This window comes from Setaria viridis, chromosome 2 (assembly GCF_005286985.2).
Source record: "Setaria viridis chromosome 2, Setaria_viridis_v4.0, whole genome shotgun sequence".
NCBI lineage: Eukaryota > Viridiplantae > Streptophyta > Magnoliopsida > Poales > Poaceae > Setaria > Setaria viridis.
The window spans coordinates 47,221,796-47,240,340 of NC_048264.2; the positions used below are offsets into that span (position 1 = coordinate 47,221,796).

The 18,545-nt window shown below is 46.3% G+C and overlaps 3 protein-coding genes and 1 pseudogene across 4 annotated transcripts; 2 read left to right on the forward strand and 2 right to left on the reverse strand.

Moving 5' to 3' along the window:
* Window positions 1–150: 150 nt before the first annotated feature.
* LOC117846634 (probable lysophospholipase BODYGUARD 4) lies at window positions 151–3,157 on the forward strand. 2 transcript variants are annotated; one of them, XM_034727869.2, is made up of 5 exons: window positions 151–717; window positions 822–1,165; window positions 1,289–1,485; window positions 1,570–1,972; window positions 2,095–3,157. In XM_034727869.2, exons 1-4 carry the CDS (start codon window positions 255–257, stop codon window positions 1,925–1,927), a joined length of 1,362 nt encoding a protein of 453 aa, XP_034583760.1. In that variant the 5' UTR covers window positions 151–254; the 3' UTR covers window positions 1,928–1,972; window positions 2,095–3,157. The 2 variants fall into 2 exon arrangements, with proteins under 2 accessions (XP_034583760.1, XP_034583759.1); XM_034727868.2 differs by lacking the exon at window positions 2,095–3,157 and having other exon boundaries at window positions 1,570–2,093.
* Window positions 1,974–2,846, reverse strand: LOC140221754 (uncharacterized; annotated as a pseudogene).
* Window positions 3,158–3,844: 687 nt separating the features above from the next.
* Window positions 3,845–8,539, reverse strand: LOC117846633 (kinesin-like protein KIN-7J). The gene is made up of 13 exons (XM_034727867.2): window positions 8,247–8,539; window positions 8,069–8,158; window positions 7,864–7,964; window positions 7,630–7,743; window positions 7,457–7,538; window positions 7,257–7,324; window positions 7,105–7,170; window positions 6,884–7,008; window positions 6,393–6,726; window positions 6,164–6,280; window positions 5,194–6,087; window positions 4,639–4,937; window positions 3,845–4,406 (listed from the first exon to the last, which is right to left on the reverse strand). The coding sequence occupies exons 1-13, from the start codon at window positions 8,410–8,412 to the stop codon at window positions 4,106–4,108; spliced, it is 2,757 nt and encodes a 918-aa protein (XP_034583758.1). The 5' UTR covers window positions 8,413–8,539; the 3' UTR covers window positions 3,845–4,105.
* A 5,128-nt stretch (window positions 8,540–13,667) lies between these two features.
* LOC117846479 (uncharacterized) lies at window positions 13,668–17,488 on the forward strand. The gene is made up of 5 exons (XM_034727670.2): window positions 13,668–13,945; window positions 14,889–15,622; window positions 15,724–15,777; window positions 15,895–16,079; window positions 16,998–17,488. The coding sequence occupies exons 2-5, from the start codon at window positions 14,953–14,955 to the stop codon at window positions 17,082–17,084; spliced, it is 996 nt and encodes a 331-aa protein (XP_034583561.1). The 5' UTR covers window positions 13,668–13,945; window positions 14,889–14,952; the 3' UTR covers window positions 17,085–17,488.
* The last annotated feature ends 1,057 nt before the right edge of the window (window positions 17,489–18,545 follow it).

Genomic DNA, 18,545 nt, shown 5'->3' on the forward strand with positions numbered 1-18,545 from the left:
GGCACTCGAGACAGGCAGTGACCCCGACACGGTACGAGAAACACGCAGGAGGAGGAAGACACACGCCAACACTCGGCTTTGGCTTGCGGCCTTGTCCGCGCACACCGACGACGTGACGTGGAGCAACGGTCAACACATGCGCCCATTGGCGAACGCTCTTCCAGCCTCACCACTCGCATCGCATCCATCCGCTTGTGTTTGTCCCCTCGCCTCCCTCCGGCCGGGTCCCCTCTGGCACGCACCACGTCGAGCATATGCCAACGTTTGCGAGCCCCCGGCGGCGGCGGTGGTCCACATGGCCACGGACGGCCGCCGGCGCGGCCGCCTCGGCACTCGCCGCCGCCGTCTTCGCGCTCCTGGACGTCGTCGACGTCCTCCTCTGCCTCGTGTACGCCCTCCTCGACGGCATCCTGGAGGAGAGCCCCGTTGGGTGCTACTGCCACAGGAGCTACGAGAGCGAGGCGGTGGCCACGGATGGGGATGGCGACGAGGAGGTCTCCGACACGCTGTACGCGCGGAGGAGCGCCGTCAGGGACGCGCTGGTGGGGCTTGTGCGGGTGGTGGTGAGGAAGAGCCGGGCGCCGGAGAAGGGGCCGGCGGCGGCTCCGTGCAAATGGCGCAGCCCCAGGTGGTCCGACTGCGGGTGCAAGTCGTGCGTCGCGTGGCGGGGCGGCGGCGGCCGGCTGCACGTCGCCGTGAAAGAGCCGGAGGCCAAAGGTTAGCATGCGGTTTTGTCTGCAACCTCGACGCGCAATTCTGTCTCTTTTCCGTTCCCTTTTTCGCCGTTCAATTAAGGAACAGTAACGCTTGTAGGTTTGCAGATGAAGCAGGAACAGATAGCGAGGAGATCAGCGCCGAGAATGCCATCTTCGTGCACGGCTTCACGTCGTCGTCGTCCTTCTGGGCTGAGACGGTGTTCCGCGAGTCCTCCACCCTCAACAGCAGGTTGTTCGCGGTGGATCTCCTCGGCTTCGGCCAGAGCCCCAAGCCGGCCAACTGCAAGTACAGACTGAAAGACCACGTCGAGGCGATCGAGAGAAGCCTCGTTGAGCACCACAACTTGAGCTCCTTCCACCTGGTTGCCCACTCCATGGGCTGCGTCATCGCCCTCGCGCTGGCTGCCAAGCACCCAACCCGAGTGAAATCGATCACACTTGTCGCGCCAGTAAGTAGCAGAGTGCCTTCATTCCAATTCCAATGAACCCAACTACCCAAGCAGAGTTAGCTCTGAATTGGGAGATGAGAAGTAATTGCTGATCCGTCAGTTGACCGCCTCCGTTGGTTGCAGCCGTACTTCCTGCCGTCCGAGCAGAAGGCGAGCCAGGTCGCGCTGAGCAGGCTCGCCGAGAAGAAGCTGTGGCCGCCATTGCTGTTCGGTTCCGCGGTGATGTCCTGGTACGAGCACATCGGGAGGACCATCTGCTTCCTCTTCTGCAAGAACCACCTGGCCTGGGAATGGCTCTTCAGGCTCCTCACGAGAAAGAGGTAACTATCCATACGGGTTCAGAGTTCAGAGTTTCAGACACTGAAAAATGCCTCTAGGAACTGAAAATTCATTCCATCGTGCAGGGACGTGGATTTCCGGGTGAGGGACCTGACGAGGCACACCCACCACTCCGCGTGGCACACGATGCACAACGTCATCTGCGGAGGGGCGAGGCTGCAGGACCGGAACCTGGAGGCCGTCGAGGCGGCCGGCATCCCAGTGATGATCATCCACGGCGTCAGGGACCCTGTGGTTCCGGTCGACTGCAGCCGTCACCTGAAAGCGAAGCTCCCCCACGCGGAGCTCCGTCTCATGGCTGGATGTGACCACGCGACGGTGGTCTCGGGTAGGGAAAGGGGTTTCGCCGAGGAGCTCGCGGCGTTCTGGTCAGGATCTCGGGCTCAGGGTGCACGACGGCGGGTTTATGCAGGATGCTGCTGATTTGTTAGCAACAACGACGAGACTCGATTCTACTGACATGTACAGGTAATCAATCAGATAGCCATAAATAAAGGACAACATTACATCCAGAATGCTGCATGAGAAAACATAGGGTTATTCTTGGACACTGCGTATGATCTAGTGGCACGACGAACCTTGGTCTGCAGCTCTCCCTTGTGATCGTACTTGAGGCCAAACAAGGTGATATGGAGCACGGAACCGTCATTGTAATCGTCAGTACGCAGGATGTTCAAGAGGGACCGGTGCTTTGGGTCCTCCTCCTTGCGGCGGAACAGCTTCTCCATGAGCATCCTGCACTCCGGCGCCCGTGTGGCGGCGGTGCCGCGGGAGGCCACTGGGCAGCAGCAAATGTATCCATAGTATGTATGATGAAGCCCGACCCAGGCGTCCAGGTCGGCGTCGAAGAAGGCTTGGCCTCTGAAGGGCAGCACCCAATCCCCAAGGTCCTTCCACACGCCGCTGCCGGCGTCCAGGGAGTGGGTGCTGAAGCCTGTGGAGACGAAGACGGTGCGCCCGTCCGGGTGCAGCGCGTAGGCGATGACGTCGATCCCATCGCACGGGGGCGGCCGCGGCGAGGGCGCCGTGTTCCAGGACCACTCCATGGCCGGATCCCATGGCTCGGGATCCGGAATATCGGTGGGCGCCCACGACAGGGCATGCAGCGAGGAGTACCCTGGGTAGGGAACCGATGTCAAGGCGTACAGCGTCTCGGCGGCGGCCATGGCGTCGTTCAGGTCACGGATATTGTTGGGAACGCGCGGGCCGAAGGTGAGGGCGGATGTGTTCGTGTCGTAGACGAGGGTCGGCGGTGCGCGGTCGCCCTGGCTGCGCGGGTTAGTGGCGATGAAGATGTTGGTGCCCAGGGCGGCAAAGGCCATGGGCCACCCGCCGGCCACGCTATCCGGACGGCAGCCGGCTCGGGGAGCTTGTCGTCTCCTCCTCCAGCAGCATGGTCCAGGATGTCGTACCCGCCATTCCAGTCATCTAGCGCTAGATACAGGTGCTGCTTCCGCCGAGGTCTGCAGGTACTCTGCTTTGCGTAATCATCGTCCCGCCGCCGCCGCTTAGACGACGAGGATCCCTCCTCCAATTTGCTGACCATAGTGACTCGGTCCCAACAAGCAAGGAGAGAAAAATACGGTCTTGGATCCACTCCATCCTTCCTCCGATTTATAATCGATGAAGAGAGCACAATCGATTGGATTCTAAGTCGGTTCGTTATAGTCTCTGGCAACGGCGACTTCGCCTCGGAATCGGATCGGAGTAGTCACAAGTCAGGGTCGCCGCCACTAGGACGCCCCGCGGCGCTTCGATTCGAATCGTAAGTTGGTCTGGTAACCAACCAGGCCAAGTGGTGCGGCGCCGGCGTGTGTCCTGGCCGCCCAGCGAGTAGGGATTGGCATGCTCTGGTTAGGTAGGGGTGGCGCCGGAATGGCGGATAACCGCCTGGGTTGCCCTCAGGCGGTGCGCGCAGCAGTAGGCTCGCTCGGCGTCGCCTTGTTCCCTCCTCGTCATCGTCGCGTCGTCTCGTCCCTTTGCAGCTCCACCGGCGCAGAGTCCGGCGCTCTGGAGGCCGTCGGTTTTGTAAGTTAAATTAAATGTGTGTTTGAACTAGTTTAATTAAAGTGTTTTTTGGACTTGATTTTGAAGTGTTATTAACATCAAGGTGAGTGTGCTTTTCAATCGAGTTGAAAGCGCTCTCCAAATGAATTGGAAGTGTTTGCTGAGTCGTTTAAAAGTGTTTGAATCCAGTTGATAGTGGGTTTCTGAATGGGGTTGAAACAGGCATTATATCCCCCATTTTCAGCTTTTTGAGTGATTTTGGTCATAGGTTAGCATGATGCACCTCTTACAAGGAGGGAAAGAGACAACGAGCCAGGGATAGGGGGAAAAAAACATTGCATGCGTAGCATTAGTTAGCAAAAATCAGGTAAATTAGATATATACATTGATGCCAAGATAATTTCAGCACGGCAATACTTTACGCAGTAGGCGTAAAGGACTTGGTATCTCACTTCGTTTCATCTTGAGAATTCACTCTGTAAAAAAGAAATACATACATGGGCATCAGTAAAAATCAATGCTGGGATGATATCATCTCCTGATAAGAGATACTCTCCACTATGCAGACATAAGTCATTATTTCACCATTTCATATCATTGCCAGCTGAAAGATCTCCGGTCAGCTCGTGGGTTCAGTGTGAAGCTTAACCCAAACATCTCCTTGATGGCCTGCCCCTTCTCTAGATGTTCTACCAGCTTTGCGACAAGAGCTGCACTTTCCCTCACATGATCCATGTCAGTCTGTGTCCATATGCGGCGCGATAGCTGCAGCCTTCGTTGTTTGGAATTCAGATCAATCCCCCACTTGGTGTAAAGGCTCTCTCTTTCTAGATGATGGAGTTTCTTCAGCATTTGCCTGTAGAGCATGTCTCTTTCATGCCGAAGATTTCTCAAGCTGCCAAGAAAAAGGATGCATGCAGTTCATTATATACACAACTTTTACATAACTAAGTAGCTGAAAATTTGTAAAATTGAGTACTATGAAAAGTTATGAACTATGAACTAGGAAAAGTTACCTTGATGTAAGGAGTAGTATATATGAACTATGAAAAGTTACCATTATATGCATGCAGTTCATTATGTCTCTTTTACATAAGGAGTAGTATATATGAACTATGAAAAGTTACCTTGATGTAATGGTAGCACTAGTCTCAAACCCAGTACTGAAAGAACCTTTAATGAAGGACAACCTTCTGTGCTCCACTTCCAAGTAGATGTTGTCTGCTTTATCGCCCTTGAAGAGGAGGAAGAAATATGTTCTGTGTACTATAGAGACATTGCATTCATGCCATAACTCAATGATTTCCTTCTGTTTTTTCTCGAAATTAATAGCCCACCGTGAAGGAGAGTCAACAGTGGCCATGGATATATCTGTACCAACATCTTTGGCACTTTTTATGTCCGAAAAATCTTCAGTAATGATATACTGCTTAAACAATTATACATACATCAGAATCATCTTGAGGAAGTAAAAAAGGGTAGGATGATATTAGGAAAGACATTTGCGCCTTATACAACTCTAGTCATTTTCCTGTGTTGTTCAAGTAACTGAACCTGATGCTTTTTCCCTATTTCAAATTCTATTGGTTGTGTAATAAAAAATTGTAGGTTTTAATAAACTGACAAAGGTGTCACGAGCAGAGCCTACGGAGAGACCATTGTGATAAAGAAACTACTTGTACCTGATTCCCCTCAAGTTGGGATGTACGGCACTCTTCTACCTTCTCCTTCACTTCCCTGATGCATCTGATGTCATTGATGGCGCTTTCCTCTTCGTCATTGCAAGTGTTCTTGTCTACAACTGTGTCAGGTGCAACTCCTCCAGAGGCCACAGAACAGTCTAATGAAAGATCATTTTGGCAATCACCGTTTTCAGGATACAAGCTCCTCCTAACCTTCTCTGGCCTTATAGGAGCATATTTGAAAATGTCACCGGGTTCTGTCATTTTCATATCCATTGAATCATCAAACCAACTATTTGGAATGACCATGAAACTAGCTCTGCAGCTTTTACTTCTGGTAAGTACACTGCCCCTGGAGATTATAACACACCTCTTCAGGGCCAAAGATTCGTCATTGTTAGGTTTTTCAGTATCAGAAGATGGGTCAGAATCGCATGTATATAGTTTGATGGCACTGTCTGCTGTGTTTATCATGCTTTCACCATGCTTCTCTTCATCAATATCTGTACCATCATGATCAGAAGGAAAGAATGCTTGACTCCTCCTGAGCTCATTTGTCTCAATGTATGAGACTTCCTTGCAATGCTCCTCAGACAGCTCAGATGAAGGCATGCTGCTTGCTTGATATATTTCTATGCTACTATCAGAAATATGGTTTCTTGGTTGATGCATACTAGACAGAGACTGTTCATACATTGTTTGTTGATGTGGCTCCGTTGGTCCTTTGGGGATCTTTGGGTCATGATGATGACCGTTACAATCATGTGATGCATCAAGTGCTTTTGAGCCAAGATCGTCTTGATCTTCATAGGCGGCATCATAAGTATCAGAAGAAGAAAGCAAGTCTTCAGACACATTACGTGGGAGGGAGTCTGAAGACCGATTATGCTCATCCTGTCAGAATTGGGAACATTAAGAAGATTGGTGCATGGTCTTTAGAAGGAATCCAGCAATAAAAAAAAATCAATACCCATCGCCTTGTTGTGCGGTCATCAATATTTCCATCACTTGCAACCCTGCGAAAATTGTCAAGTTGAGATTGAACGGTGTCTCTTTGCTCCATCAATTCCTTCAACTGTTCTTCCAGCTGGAAATCCATAATTGATCGTAGAACAACATACAATGTTGAAAATGCACTAAGGATAAATCAATACAAAGACCATGGATGAAAGCAAGGGACTCACTGAGAGTAACAGTACCTGTTTGATCAGTTCATCCTTCTCTCTCAAAACCTCAGCATGAGTGCTGCAAGAGGCTGATCCAGGTGATTTCAGCTCATTTTCTAACCTTGCAAGTTCTCTCTGAAGATGCTTCACCAATACCTTGTCTGACATCACCGCATTAACTTGTGCATTGGTAACTACATTTTTGGCACAGTTTGCAAACAAAAGTGTGTTCCTAGATTGCTCGATGTGGCATTGTGCTGGGCTCATCGTGCAGATGATAGCAGTTCTAGCATTGCCGCCCAAAGATGACTGCAGGATTCGAGTGAGCTTTGAATCTCTGTAAGGTATATGGCCATTTCCCCCCTTGCTGCAGCAGGAATAAGTTGTCCAAAGTCAGAGGTCCAGCATCGACAACATTAAAAGGCATTTAAATCAAGAAAAAAAATGCAAAATTGTATCAGTAATATGATTGGAAGTCTATCTTTTCGATGGCAAAGACAGATGACAAGATCAGTTGAAAGAACCTGAGTTGCCGAATGACCTTTCCAAGTGTAAGCAGACTTCTATTAATATGGCTACCTTCCTTCAGCCTCATTCCAGCTGATTGCGTCTGAGATGCACGCTCACTTCCGGCTAAATCAACAAAATTCTGCCCAGAAGAAAAATGAAAAACTCAGTATAATGCATGGAACAATGTAATGCTTGAAATGAGATTAAAAAAAACACATATAAGAGATGTCCATACCACACAGGCTATAAGGGTGCTTGAGTTGCCTCGTCCCATGAACTGCTTTGCCGAACTCTCGATTGTCTGCAGTGTACACATCTTGGCTAAGAACAAAAAATAATTCTTGGTGAAAGATTGGCACATCATTCAGTATTGCAGAAAGGGCCAACCAGTCTGAGTATCTGATGAGATCTGGAGCTCGTTTCGTTCAACGCAGTTTCCCCTATCTGTCTTTGAGCTGTGCCACAAACCGAAAGGATTATTTTTGTTTTCGAAGACAAACCACAAGGATTATTAGCACACTAGAACAAACAAATGAGGTGTTTCTTGTTTGTTGCAATAGCAAGAAAAGTTTCAGTCTCGCTAATACCTTCACACACTGCAAGGAGCTCCAAGAGATGGCCTTTGTCCCTGAGAGTTTCCTCTGTGAGTTTCTCTACCACAGTTCCTTTCTGGTCGATAGAAAATGGCAATGGATAAACATGAATTGTACAAACAACATGAGAAAAATCACTATATAACCATCAAGGTAGAACAGTTGACCTCCGGATCATCAAGAAGCCTTAGTTGTGTTGCGTCGGGGCTCAAGAGATCCCTCACTCCTTCATTGTATATCTCCATAGCAGAAAATTTCAAGACGAACTCCCTCTCTTTATGCTGCAGGGACCAGTATAAAACTTGAAGAGGGAAGGAAATCACAGCAAAACCAAAAGGTGGTGCATGAATTATATTGTGATAGAATCTGATGAATCGATAGCTCTACATGAATCATTCAACCTTGTCAATGTAGTCATAGATGTCTGACATGCTGTGCTCCGTGATGCCGACCATGGTGTACGTCTTCCCGCTGCTCGTCTGACCGTACGCAAATATGCTTGCTGCAATGCAGGGAACAAATTAAAAAATTCATTTGCATTTGCATTTGCATTTCAGTGTTGTGATGAAATAACTGGTCTTGCTGCTACAATTGATGAGTGCGTACAATTGATGCCGCTGAGCACCGATAGGGCCACCTGCTTGGCCCCTTCCTCGTACACCTGCCGGGTGTTGCACTCCGGGTTGAACACCCTGTCTGAAGAGGAGGAGGAGAGCAACTTGATTGAGCGAGGAGCCGAGGACAGACACGAACGCGAAATGGAAGGATGTGCTCGCATGGTCACCGTAGGTGTAGGTGGCGGGGAACATGGCGCGCTCGGGGATGTTGCCGCGGAACATGAGCGTGGTCGGACCGGCGCACTCCCAGTCGGAGCCGTCGCCGCGTTCCGCCTCCCGCGCGTTCACCGGCCGCAGCCGCACTGACACCAGGATCCGCTCCTCCCCTGCCATTGCCACCGGCGAGGACGGAGGCGAGACCCGTACGCGAGGTCGTCGGTGTTGGCCGCGGCCTCCCGGCCGGTGTCGTGCGGCGGCGGGGGCCAAAAGCGGTGCGCCAACGGTCAGCACCGCATGCCCCCCTTTGTGCGGTGGCGGTGGCGGTGGCGATGTTCCCTCTTTCCGGACGGTGAACGAAGGAGCTAGCGGCGCGAGGACATGCCATCGCCGCTAAATATAACCGTGCCATGGCCTCGTGGAATCAAAAAAAGGGATGCCTAAATATACAGCGGTGTGCACAGGTCTCTTGCTGTTTGCTGCTTCAGCAAGTCAATTGGGAAATTGTCCATAAGACAGTTTGAGATGCTGGGTTCAGAATTTTTTTGGATGTTGGCTTTATTATTTCTCCAAGCTGTAAATTTTGGAAGATGGGTTTAAATGTCGGGCTTAATAAATTTTTACTATGTTGCAGTTGCAGCTGGTGATTTAGGATGTTGGGCTTAGAATTTCTTGATGTTGCATCGCAATGATTTGAGAATTCGATGAAGTCGATGGACTGAGATGTTGAGCGTAACTATTTTTCTTGTTTTATTTTCAATGCTTTAGTTATCTATGTTAGCTCTATTTTTCGATGCACTTATTGTAATCGTAAACTTCTATCTCCTTAAATGAATCGGCAATGCTCCCGCCTCTTTCCAAAAAAAACTATTTTTCTTGTTGCGGTTACTATTTCTTGATGTTACTACAATTCACTTGAGAATTAGTTGCATGTGATGGTTCAAAATGTTTCATGTTGCGCTTCATGAACATTGAACCGAGTGATTCAAAGATGGCCTTTTGTTGTGGGTGGATTTTTTTTCCCCTGCTGTCTGCCATTGTCTGTTGTTGCAGTGTAAGCATAGAGGCATTTCTTCGGCTTGGTTAGAAAACATAATAAAACATTGGTGGCACATTCATTCAGTTCATATAACCCTGTCAGAACATTGTAAGGCAAAAATCAGTGCCAATAGAATAAATAGCCGTGTTTGTTTACAATCATGATGTAAGTGTTTCACACATCAAGATGAAATGCTAAACACCGTTTGTAAATCGCACCTTTCCCGCAATCAATGAAGCATAGTAAATCCATATAATGTAGATTTGGCACCACCGTCGTCAAGCAAATAAGAATAGTGAGGCGACCAAGGTACTCATGCAAGTTGCAAAGGCACACTGCATGAGTATATGGGGTACAATTTGGATGAGTACATGGGCTACACCGCTACAGAATGTCGGTTTCACAAAGAAATGTACCTAATGATCAACAAAGCTAAGTTGAGTAAGTGATGGCATCATGGCAAGCAAAGATCATGTGATGAAATGGCAGGCAGTATGTCTTACATTACGTACTGCCCCCTACCATCTTGCCCAGCAAGTTAAAAATAATTGAGCATGTTGTGTTTTATCTATCGCCACATTGAAAAAGTATGTAGGAATAAGCTTTTTTGCTTATTATAATTTGAGTTAAATGTGTCATTGGTACATCAACTTGTCGAGTGGATGCGTTTAGGTACATAATCTCTCGAATTGTTCATTTGAGAACAACAATTTAGCAGGTGGGTGCGGATGGGTTCACCTGGAGGACACATGAGCAAAAAAGCCACTTAGGCAGCTTATGTGTACATTTAGCTCTTGCGTGTATATAACCTGTAATGCACACTATTGCAAATTGGCCTCTAGTTTATTTGCTCATTTTGTCATCGGACTTGTACATTCCGCAAATCCTAGGATACAAGACCTGAAAACAAACATTTCTCAACTTAAATAAATTGCAAGATGAGCAAGGATATTTTTCAGAAAAACATTGGCTAACACGTAAGCTGCCTACATGGCCTTTTTGCCCACATGTCATCTCAATGATCCTATACGCACACATGTGCCAAGTTGTTGTTCTCATTTAGCAACTTGAGAGATGATGTATCTAAATGCATCCACTTGCTAAGTTTATGTACTAATGATGTATTTAACTCTTATAATTTCAATCATAGTTAGGTACACAAAGAATATCACCGTATAATTTATAGGAGTGCTTACACGTAAGGAAGTTAATCATAGCAAATTTATCTAAAAGGGATTATGATTAGAGCTCCAGTTGCATTTTTGAGTTTGTGGTTATCACCGAATATATACAAACAAAAAAAAGGGGCGGGCAGCTGACAATGATGAAAAATCAAGTTCACAAGTAATAACTAAATTAAATGATATATTTAAAATAGATGTTAACCACTGTTACAAATAAGTGAGATGGTGTATTAGAAGTAGTAATGGATATAAGTTGATGCAAATAACCTTAATGAGGAGAGAGCTATGATGGCATAGATTCTAGCTAATATTCATGAAAACTAACTCGTTGGTTATTTGCATCAACTTAAGAAGCCTTGGTGAGAATACAAGAAAAGGAGGAGATGTTGTCAAAATTCAAGAAGAACCTAACTTAGGCTCAGCATAGGATGAAACGTTATGCTCACCAGCAACGGACATAGCGTGTCTTTGAAGTGGGTGACATGGTTTATCCTAATATGCAACCATACCGTGAGAATGCATTGGGACTAAAGAAATCTCTTAAGCTGGCTTCCGAATTCTATGGTCCTTCTTTTGTATTCTGGAGAAGGTTGGGAAGGTTACTTATCAACTTCATCTACCTGAAACAGCTGCTATGCGTATCCTGTCTTGCATGTGAGCCAGCTTAAGAAGCACTTGGGAACTTATGCTGCACCAAACCCCAATCTACATCTAGTGGATGCGGATGGTATGATCAAGATAGAACTAATCGCCATCTTGAAACGCCGCCCAATTCCTCTCAGGAATGGCTCATACAATGGCTGAATTCGGTACCAGAAGACGCCACTTGGGAGGATCGTTGCCTCCTTCATCCATAAAGACACATGTTTCCAAAGTTTCATCTTAAGGACAACACTATGCTTGACGAAGAGGAATTGTCAGGAGCAAATGTGCCCAAGAGGGGTCTTCAGATTATCAATGCGTAATTCCTTCTTAGTTATCCTAGCAATCCAGGCCTTGCACCCTCGCGTTGCCGTGCTCCTTCATGGTTCATGCTTTGGCTCTCTACGACCTCCCAGGCGGCAGAGCAGAATACTTCGTACAAATGCAAGAGGCAACAAGGCGCAGTTTTTCCCATCATGCAACCATGATTTTTGTGATGTTGCAATAGTGGAACTGATGTTGCATGACGCGTCGTGCTGTTGTGGTGGGATCTTTTCTCTCTCTCTCTCTTTTAACGAACCAGGCAGGCAGGATGTGGGAGGGGATCTTTTCAGATGCGAGCAATGATATCAATTTGATTTTGTAATATCAGTGTTGCAAAAGTTATTTAAAATGTTACATACTTTATTTTCCTAGTGTTGCAAATGTTGTTTTTCACTGTTGCGATGCCTATGATTAATGTTCACTCAGACTATGATGTATGCGTCTCATGGGAGCTGCTCCCGCCAGACATCTGTGTCCGTGTTTTATACCCGGCAACCTACCGAGGGGCATCCCGAGGTAGTAGATTGGTTGGTGGGGGATCGCCGGATCTGAAAATTGAAGGTAAAAGCGAGGACACAAGATACAGATTTATACAGGTTCGGACCACCAAAGTAGCATAATACCTTACGTCCTATTTGGTGGAGTATATTGCGTCCTACGCTTGGGTGTCATTTGGTGTTGAGGATTTGGTTCTCTGTTGTGATTCTATGAGGTCTTGGCCTACCGATTTAGGGACCTCTGCCCTCCTTTATATACTTCAGTAGGATGGAATTACTAGTCGTTACTAGTCAGTTATAAGGTAGAAGTCTTAGTAGGATTATAGGACCGTCTTCTTCCTCCCTTGCAGGTACTGAGATCTATCCTGACAGTTTGGGTGCTAGCAAGACGTGTAGGGAGGAAAATCGATCGGATCTCTTCCCTGGGATTCGATTAGAATTGGATAGTAGCTGCCAGCCCACATCAGCCCTTGAGCGACAACGCCGGTCTTTGCAGGCAAGAGTGGAAGAGGAACACGGATCGCGTGCGGATAGACCGGGTAGAAAAAAGAAAAAGGCTTAAGGGCTGCTGCGTGTTATCGGATCTGGTCTAGTCTAGTTTATCTAGAATTTTAATAAAATTTTAAAAATACGAGTATAACTGAAAAAATGAATAAACAAATAATTAAGAGCACCTTATAATTCGTAGCACTGGAGACAGCTCCATTCCTATAGGTCACTAGTTTTGTTATCGTTAACCACATGTTGTGAATTGAGTTAGCCCTAATACCCACTGAGGTAAGGACTTACACCTAGGACATCAATTAACTCTAGTTACTTAGTGCGACGGGTTCTTTAAACGGTAGAGCCGCCTTCTCACTTTCAGGTGGCAGAGCCTACTAACATATAAAGCTGACTTTCGGGTGGCAGAGCCGATCTATGATGAAGTCCAGACCTTTGTGATCTCGGGTGACTAAGCCAATCTTCGATGGATTACAACTTATGCACTAAATAATTAGAAATTATAAGGTCCAACCGGGAGACTAACACTCACAAGAACAGAAAACTTTATTACAACACACCAATATTACACAAGAGTATATAACACCTTCTCTTTAGTGACTAGCCTAGCACTCACCCTTTACTACTACCATGCTCTGCTCATCTACCGTGCTCATGTTGGATCGCAGGGTAATGGGGTTCTATTTATAAGAAGGGGGTCACGAGGTTGAGATAATTATCCCCCTTTCTAGAGACTTCTCAAATATTACAACATTTACTAATTTATTTTATTACCAAATCTAGACTAATCCATGGTAAATATTTTCTTCTTGCACGATGGGGAACACTTTAGAAGGTTGCCATGCTTTCTTCAACATCACATAAGAAAATTAACATTACCTCGTAGGTTCCCACAAAATATACAAGGAGAATTATTTTATTATGATTTGTGGAAACTCGCACGAGAAAAAACATAGGGGTGATTCGGTCGTCGTAAAACTCTCATGAAAATAGGTGTTAGCTTGTCATTAGACGCAAAACTTCACAGGAAAACAAACGCGCTGTAAAAATTAAAATTACGTGCACCTTGATGCGCCCAAACAAATAATTTTTTTTTTGGCGGCGCGCTGCTATTTTGCACGGCGCGCGCGCGCGCGACGCAGGCAGGCCTCTCTCTGCGCGGGCCTCGGCGCTAGCTGCAAGCTGCCTGCCGCGCGCGTGACCGGAAAAGGAGAAAAAAAAAATAGAAACACCCCCAAAAACTTGTAAACCCTCCCAACCCGACCCCTCCTGCACCGGCCAATCGCCGCCCCAATCCTGCGCCGTTCCCCGCCCCCAACCCGCGCCGCTCCCCCCAAATCGAGCCATCCGTCCCCCTTCGTCCGTCGAGCTGCCCCCAATCTGCCTCATCCATGACGCTGGCTCCCGTCCGTGCTGCCTGCCGGAGCTGAAGGCACGCCGGACCCAGAGCCGCCCGTGACGCCGACCCCTGGAGGAGCCTGCCCCCACGCCCGTCGGTGCTGCCTGCTTCCAATCTGACTGAGGTAATTCCTCCAGATTTGCTGTATGCCGTGCTCTGGCTTTCAAGTTTGAGTATGCTGGTGTTGCTTATTGGGGGGTTGCGGTGGGAGCATATGCAACGAATTAGGCATGCACAACATAAGTGTTTGCTTTATACAAAAAGTGGCCGTTATTGTTACTCGTGTCAATCTGGTGAGTATGCGTAGCAGTGTTGCTCTACGCTTGAAATGGCTGCTCGTGCCATCAACATCTGTGATGTTGTATGCTTATTCAATTATTGTAAGTACTTAATCAACCGCTGTAATGGCTGTATGCACTTGCATCTTTTGTTCTGTTACCCAAAATAAAATGCAACATATAATATGTGATAACTATCTTTTTTTCACCTTTGAAACACGGAACTAGTTATGTGGGAACTATTTATTCACCTTTGAATCACAGAACTAGTTATGTCACACTGTACTGGAACAATAGGATATGTACACCGCAGGGCAGGCTCGGATTTTTGTTTGAAAACAACGTGCTTTAGCCGGCATAGGATGACTTGATAATTGTACTTTTCATATTTGAAACACAGAGATAGGCTTTTCCTCAGGTGTTCCTTTATTATGAGTGCTATGATATTGATTATAAGTTATAGCACAATCAACTGTGCATTTTGATCTTTGCTTTTTCTTGGGCGAAAATTGGGAGGATAGTTTCTTAGATAACCTTCGATTTCTTGTATGGTATGTGGCATACATTTATGCTGCAAGGGCACTTGGATTTGCTCAAAAAGTCAAATAGCACCCCGTGCATGTGCTTGATTTGCCTCCTGTGTAGGCCAGATCCAATTGTTTTCACAATCAGCAAAACATAGCGCTTTTGTTTGAGTCCATGTCATGCTGCTGGAGTTATACTTCTACTGTTACCTCAACATACTGTGAACATGTTGCTTACTGTGTCTTTTGTTTGTGGATTGGCCAGGACATTTCATTCTGGGGTTTGTGCAGAATTCATATATATAATTGGTGAGGTTCTGGACCTGGTAATGACGGAAAGCACTCATGGTAGTGGTCGCCATGTGTTTGGGGACTTGACAAATGTCCTTCGCAAGAGGCCAGCCCCATCAGACCCAGAGAAGAGCATGGGTGGAGTAAAGATTAGACGGATCGAAAAGGACACTGCAACTTGGAAAGAGTTTGATGAATATGCAAAAAACAGTAGTGGAGGGAAAGGAATTGTATATGGGCATTTGTTTGATGGTGTTTCCAAAGAGAATTTTGAAAGGCCTTCTATTTTTCGGAACTCTAAGGTCCAGCACATGGCTGCTGAAGCAGCTGGGCTGCTATCCAAGGAGGACAGTGACCTGAGGAACCATTGTGCATCAATAGATTCATTTGATCTCAGTGCTAAGGGACAGGATTCTTCGCTGGAATCTGAAGGTGACTATGATAATGAGGATGATGATGAGATGGGTGGTGAATTGGGCCATTTTAGTAGCTCAGAGCTAGCTAATAAAACAGCAGCTAATGATGGTGAGTGCCTGACTCAAGAGGAGATAGTTGGATCATCAGGAAATCAGAAGCCTCTTTCTTCATTGGACTTCACGACAGGTGGTGACATGGCAAGTTCTAGTGTTCAGCATGCTTCAGTGAGAACTAGCGGGTCAGAAGAAGCTGTCGCCACAAAGTCCTGTGCTTGTTCTTTCTGCCTTAAGGGTATGTTTACATGCATGCATTTCTTTTTTGATATTTATTTGTTCCAGCATGACCGCATGTAAACATATACCTTACTTATGTTTCCTTGCCCTCCAAAATAGCTGCTTTAATGTGGACGGATCTCCATTGTCAGGATGCGAGAAGCCGTCTTTCTGGTATGACTGCAAATTCAACTCCTTCAACCTTATCCATAAGATAAAGTACTTGCTGATTTTATTTACGTGACTGCTGGTCATTTTATTGATGTCAATCAATCTTTGTTGATTCCTCAGTATTGAAGAAAAGCATAAAGTTTGCTAGGTTGTTGGAGGCAAAAAGCAAAGGTGATGAATATGCTGCCAATGTAGCCGGATATAACTCAAAACGAGCTGTAGAGATGGAGTTTGAACTATCTCAACAACGGAGATCACTCTTTCTGTATACAGAGAATGCCCTTGTTCGTGAGTCAACACAGCTTGTAAGTTATTTTATCCATCCTTCACCCTCCTTGCTTAGTAAAAAAAAAAGTGTGGCTTGTGCATCTGTATCTTGCCCGTTGCCATAAATTTATGCCTTTGGTTGTACGTGAAAAATGGAATTGTGTGGCATAGTTTGTTCAGCATATATTCATCTGTTTCCACATGTTGATACAATTGGATTGCTGGAAGGATCGTTGCTTTGTGAGGATGATTTGTAAGAGTTTAAACTCATGTTTTCTCCATTTTAGGTCTTTAAATAATTTATTTGGGTCTAATACAATAAGCAAAAAAGTTCCTCCCACAAATTTATTGTGCAGTCAGCTAGAAAAGCGTAGCCATCCTATAAGATGGTATTGGCCTATTGGGTAGTGAATTCCTTGACAGTTGTTGTGACTTTGAACTGTGTGAGAACCTGGCTGTAGTCTTGGAAATGGAGTTGTGCAAAACATTAACTGCTTGCATGAGTTATTAGCCATTTTTGTTCTTGGGTGTATGCCACTATGCCTTGAGCGTTTGCTTATGCACATATCTATAAAGATACATTTATATTCTGTGGTATATCGGCATATTGCTCCTATTTGTTTGCTCTACGCGCACACATATATATAAAGATACATTTCTATTCTGTGGTATACTGCTCCTATTTGGTTGCTCTATGCTATAAAGCGATTTCTATTCTGGGTATACTGCTGGAGTTTGTGAACTGTGATAGTTGCTAATTTTGCATGTTTAATCAATGCGCGCAGTGCGCACACTGGCAGCCCAATCAGCTAGCTATACGTGGGCTTGGTGATGTGCCAACAGGGCCTAGATAATGTTGCATTCAGTACATTGCCTTTGACATGCTTACCTAACACCACTAACTTGCATTTTCAATTTCCAATTCTGTCCTAATAGTAAAAAATTCTTTTATTCAGCATTCAGCTTTTGTGAAGTTGAAGGAACTGAGGGAGAACTGCAAGACAGATGTTGAGACGATCGGCAATTCTTCAGTGGGAAAATGAGCGATGCATGGATGCGATGCTGAACTGTTTGTTTCCCTGAGACTTGGAGCAGCTGGCTCGGTTTGATCAAGATGCGCGTTGAGATAGGCTGTCAACTTTAGGAATGGGTGGTAGTTGCCATCACTTTGGGACTTTGGCTGTAGTGATTACTCGTATCATAAAGCATAGCCCCAGCATGTTTGTAGCTGATGTAAAAATATCCTTGGTAAGCTAGGAAACTGTATGTGTTGTCTCATTGAGACGTAGAATTGTTCACCTGTACTTTGCAGCGAGCGAAACGGAGGTAGTTTGAAGATTGTTTGTCTATCTCCAAACAAAAGGGAAAACAGTGTCGTTTGGAGCTTGTTGGTGAGTTTTGCTAGTGGTGGAAATTGTATCTTCTTAGAGAGAGGGTTTTATTCGTCTCTTGGGTCTCCTACGCTGGTGGTCTACTTGATTCTGATAGTTCAGTGACATTTCAAATGCTTTAGAATCTATTGCACTGGAAAAGGCAAGGAAATTGTACTATAAATTCGCCTTTCTGCATCGAACTATAGCAACGCGTTGGCACTTGTACTGTACCGTGGCATGTTGTTGAGACAGGAACAGTGGTCGGGATCAATCAAGCCAGCTTTTGTTGGGCATCCATGTGGCAACGCCTCAAGGGTGGAGCACACACATCACAGGGTGTGAAACTGGAAACTCTGCGTGGAGTGGCCAATCACAGGGTGGAGACGTGTGAGCCCGTGGAGCTTCTGCTGCAAGGACCACCCACCGGCGCCGCGCCCGCACGGCGGATGAGAGCGACCTCTGCACAGGCCCTGCCGCGGCGCCGTTGCTTTCAGGGCGAGGGAGCAGCCCGCCGCACCTCTCTGTAGCAGGGAGTGCTGGGCCATCTGAGTGGCTGAGTCTGAGTGAGTGGAGTGGTCCAGCCCACAGAGCCAGTCCTTGCAATGTTCCGTGTCAAAGGCAGCTAGCTGCTGTTAGCGGAAGGAGGCGGACATGTGCCACGAGTTTTCTACCAGCTCTTGATCGCCTTGTGGTTAAGGAAGATGTGATTAGATGATTGAATATATATAGAGTATCTATGTTGCTGCAGACGAGGTCTGGAATGCAGAGTAGAGCAGCCACCGAAGTTAGCAGCGTCAGGGCGTGTTCGGATCCTCAAGTTAAACTTTAATCTTTATCGTATCGAATGTTCGGATGCTAATTAGAAGGGCTAAACATGAGCTAATTATAAAACTAATTGCAGAAATTCTAGACTAATTCGTGAGATGAATCTATTAAGCCTAATTAATCCATCACTAACAAATGATTATTGTAGCACCACATTGCCAAATCATGAACTAATTAGACCTAATAGATTCGTCTCACGAATTAGTCTCGTAATTAGTTTTGTAATTAACTTATATTTAATACTCTTATTAGTATCGAACATCCGAAATGTTATCTGTGCGTGTCATGTCACCTCTTGGCATCTCT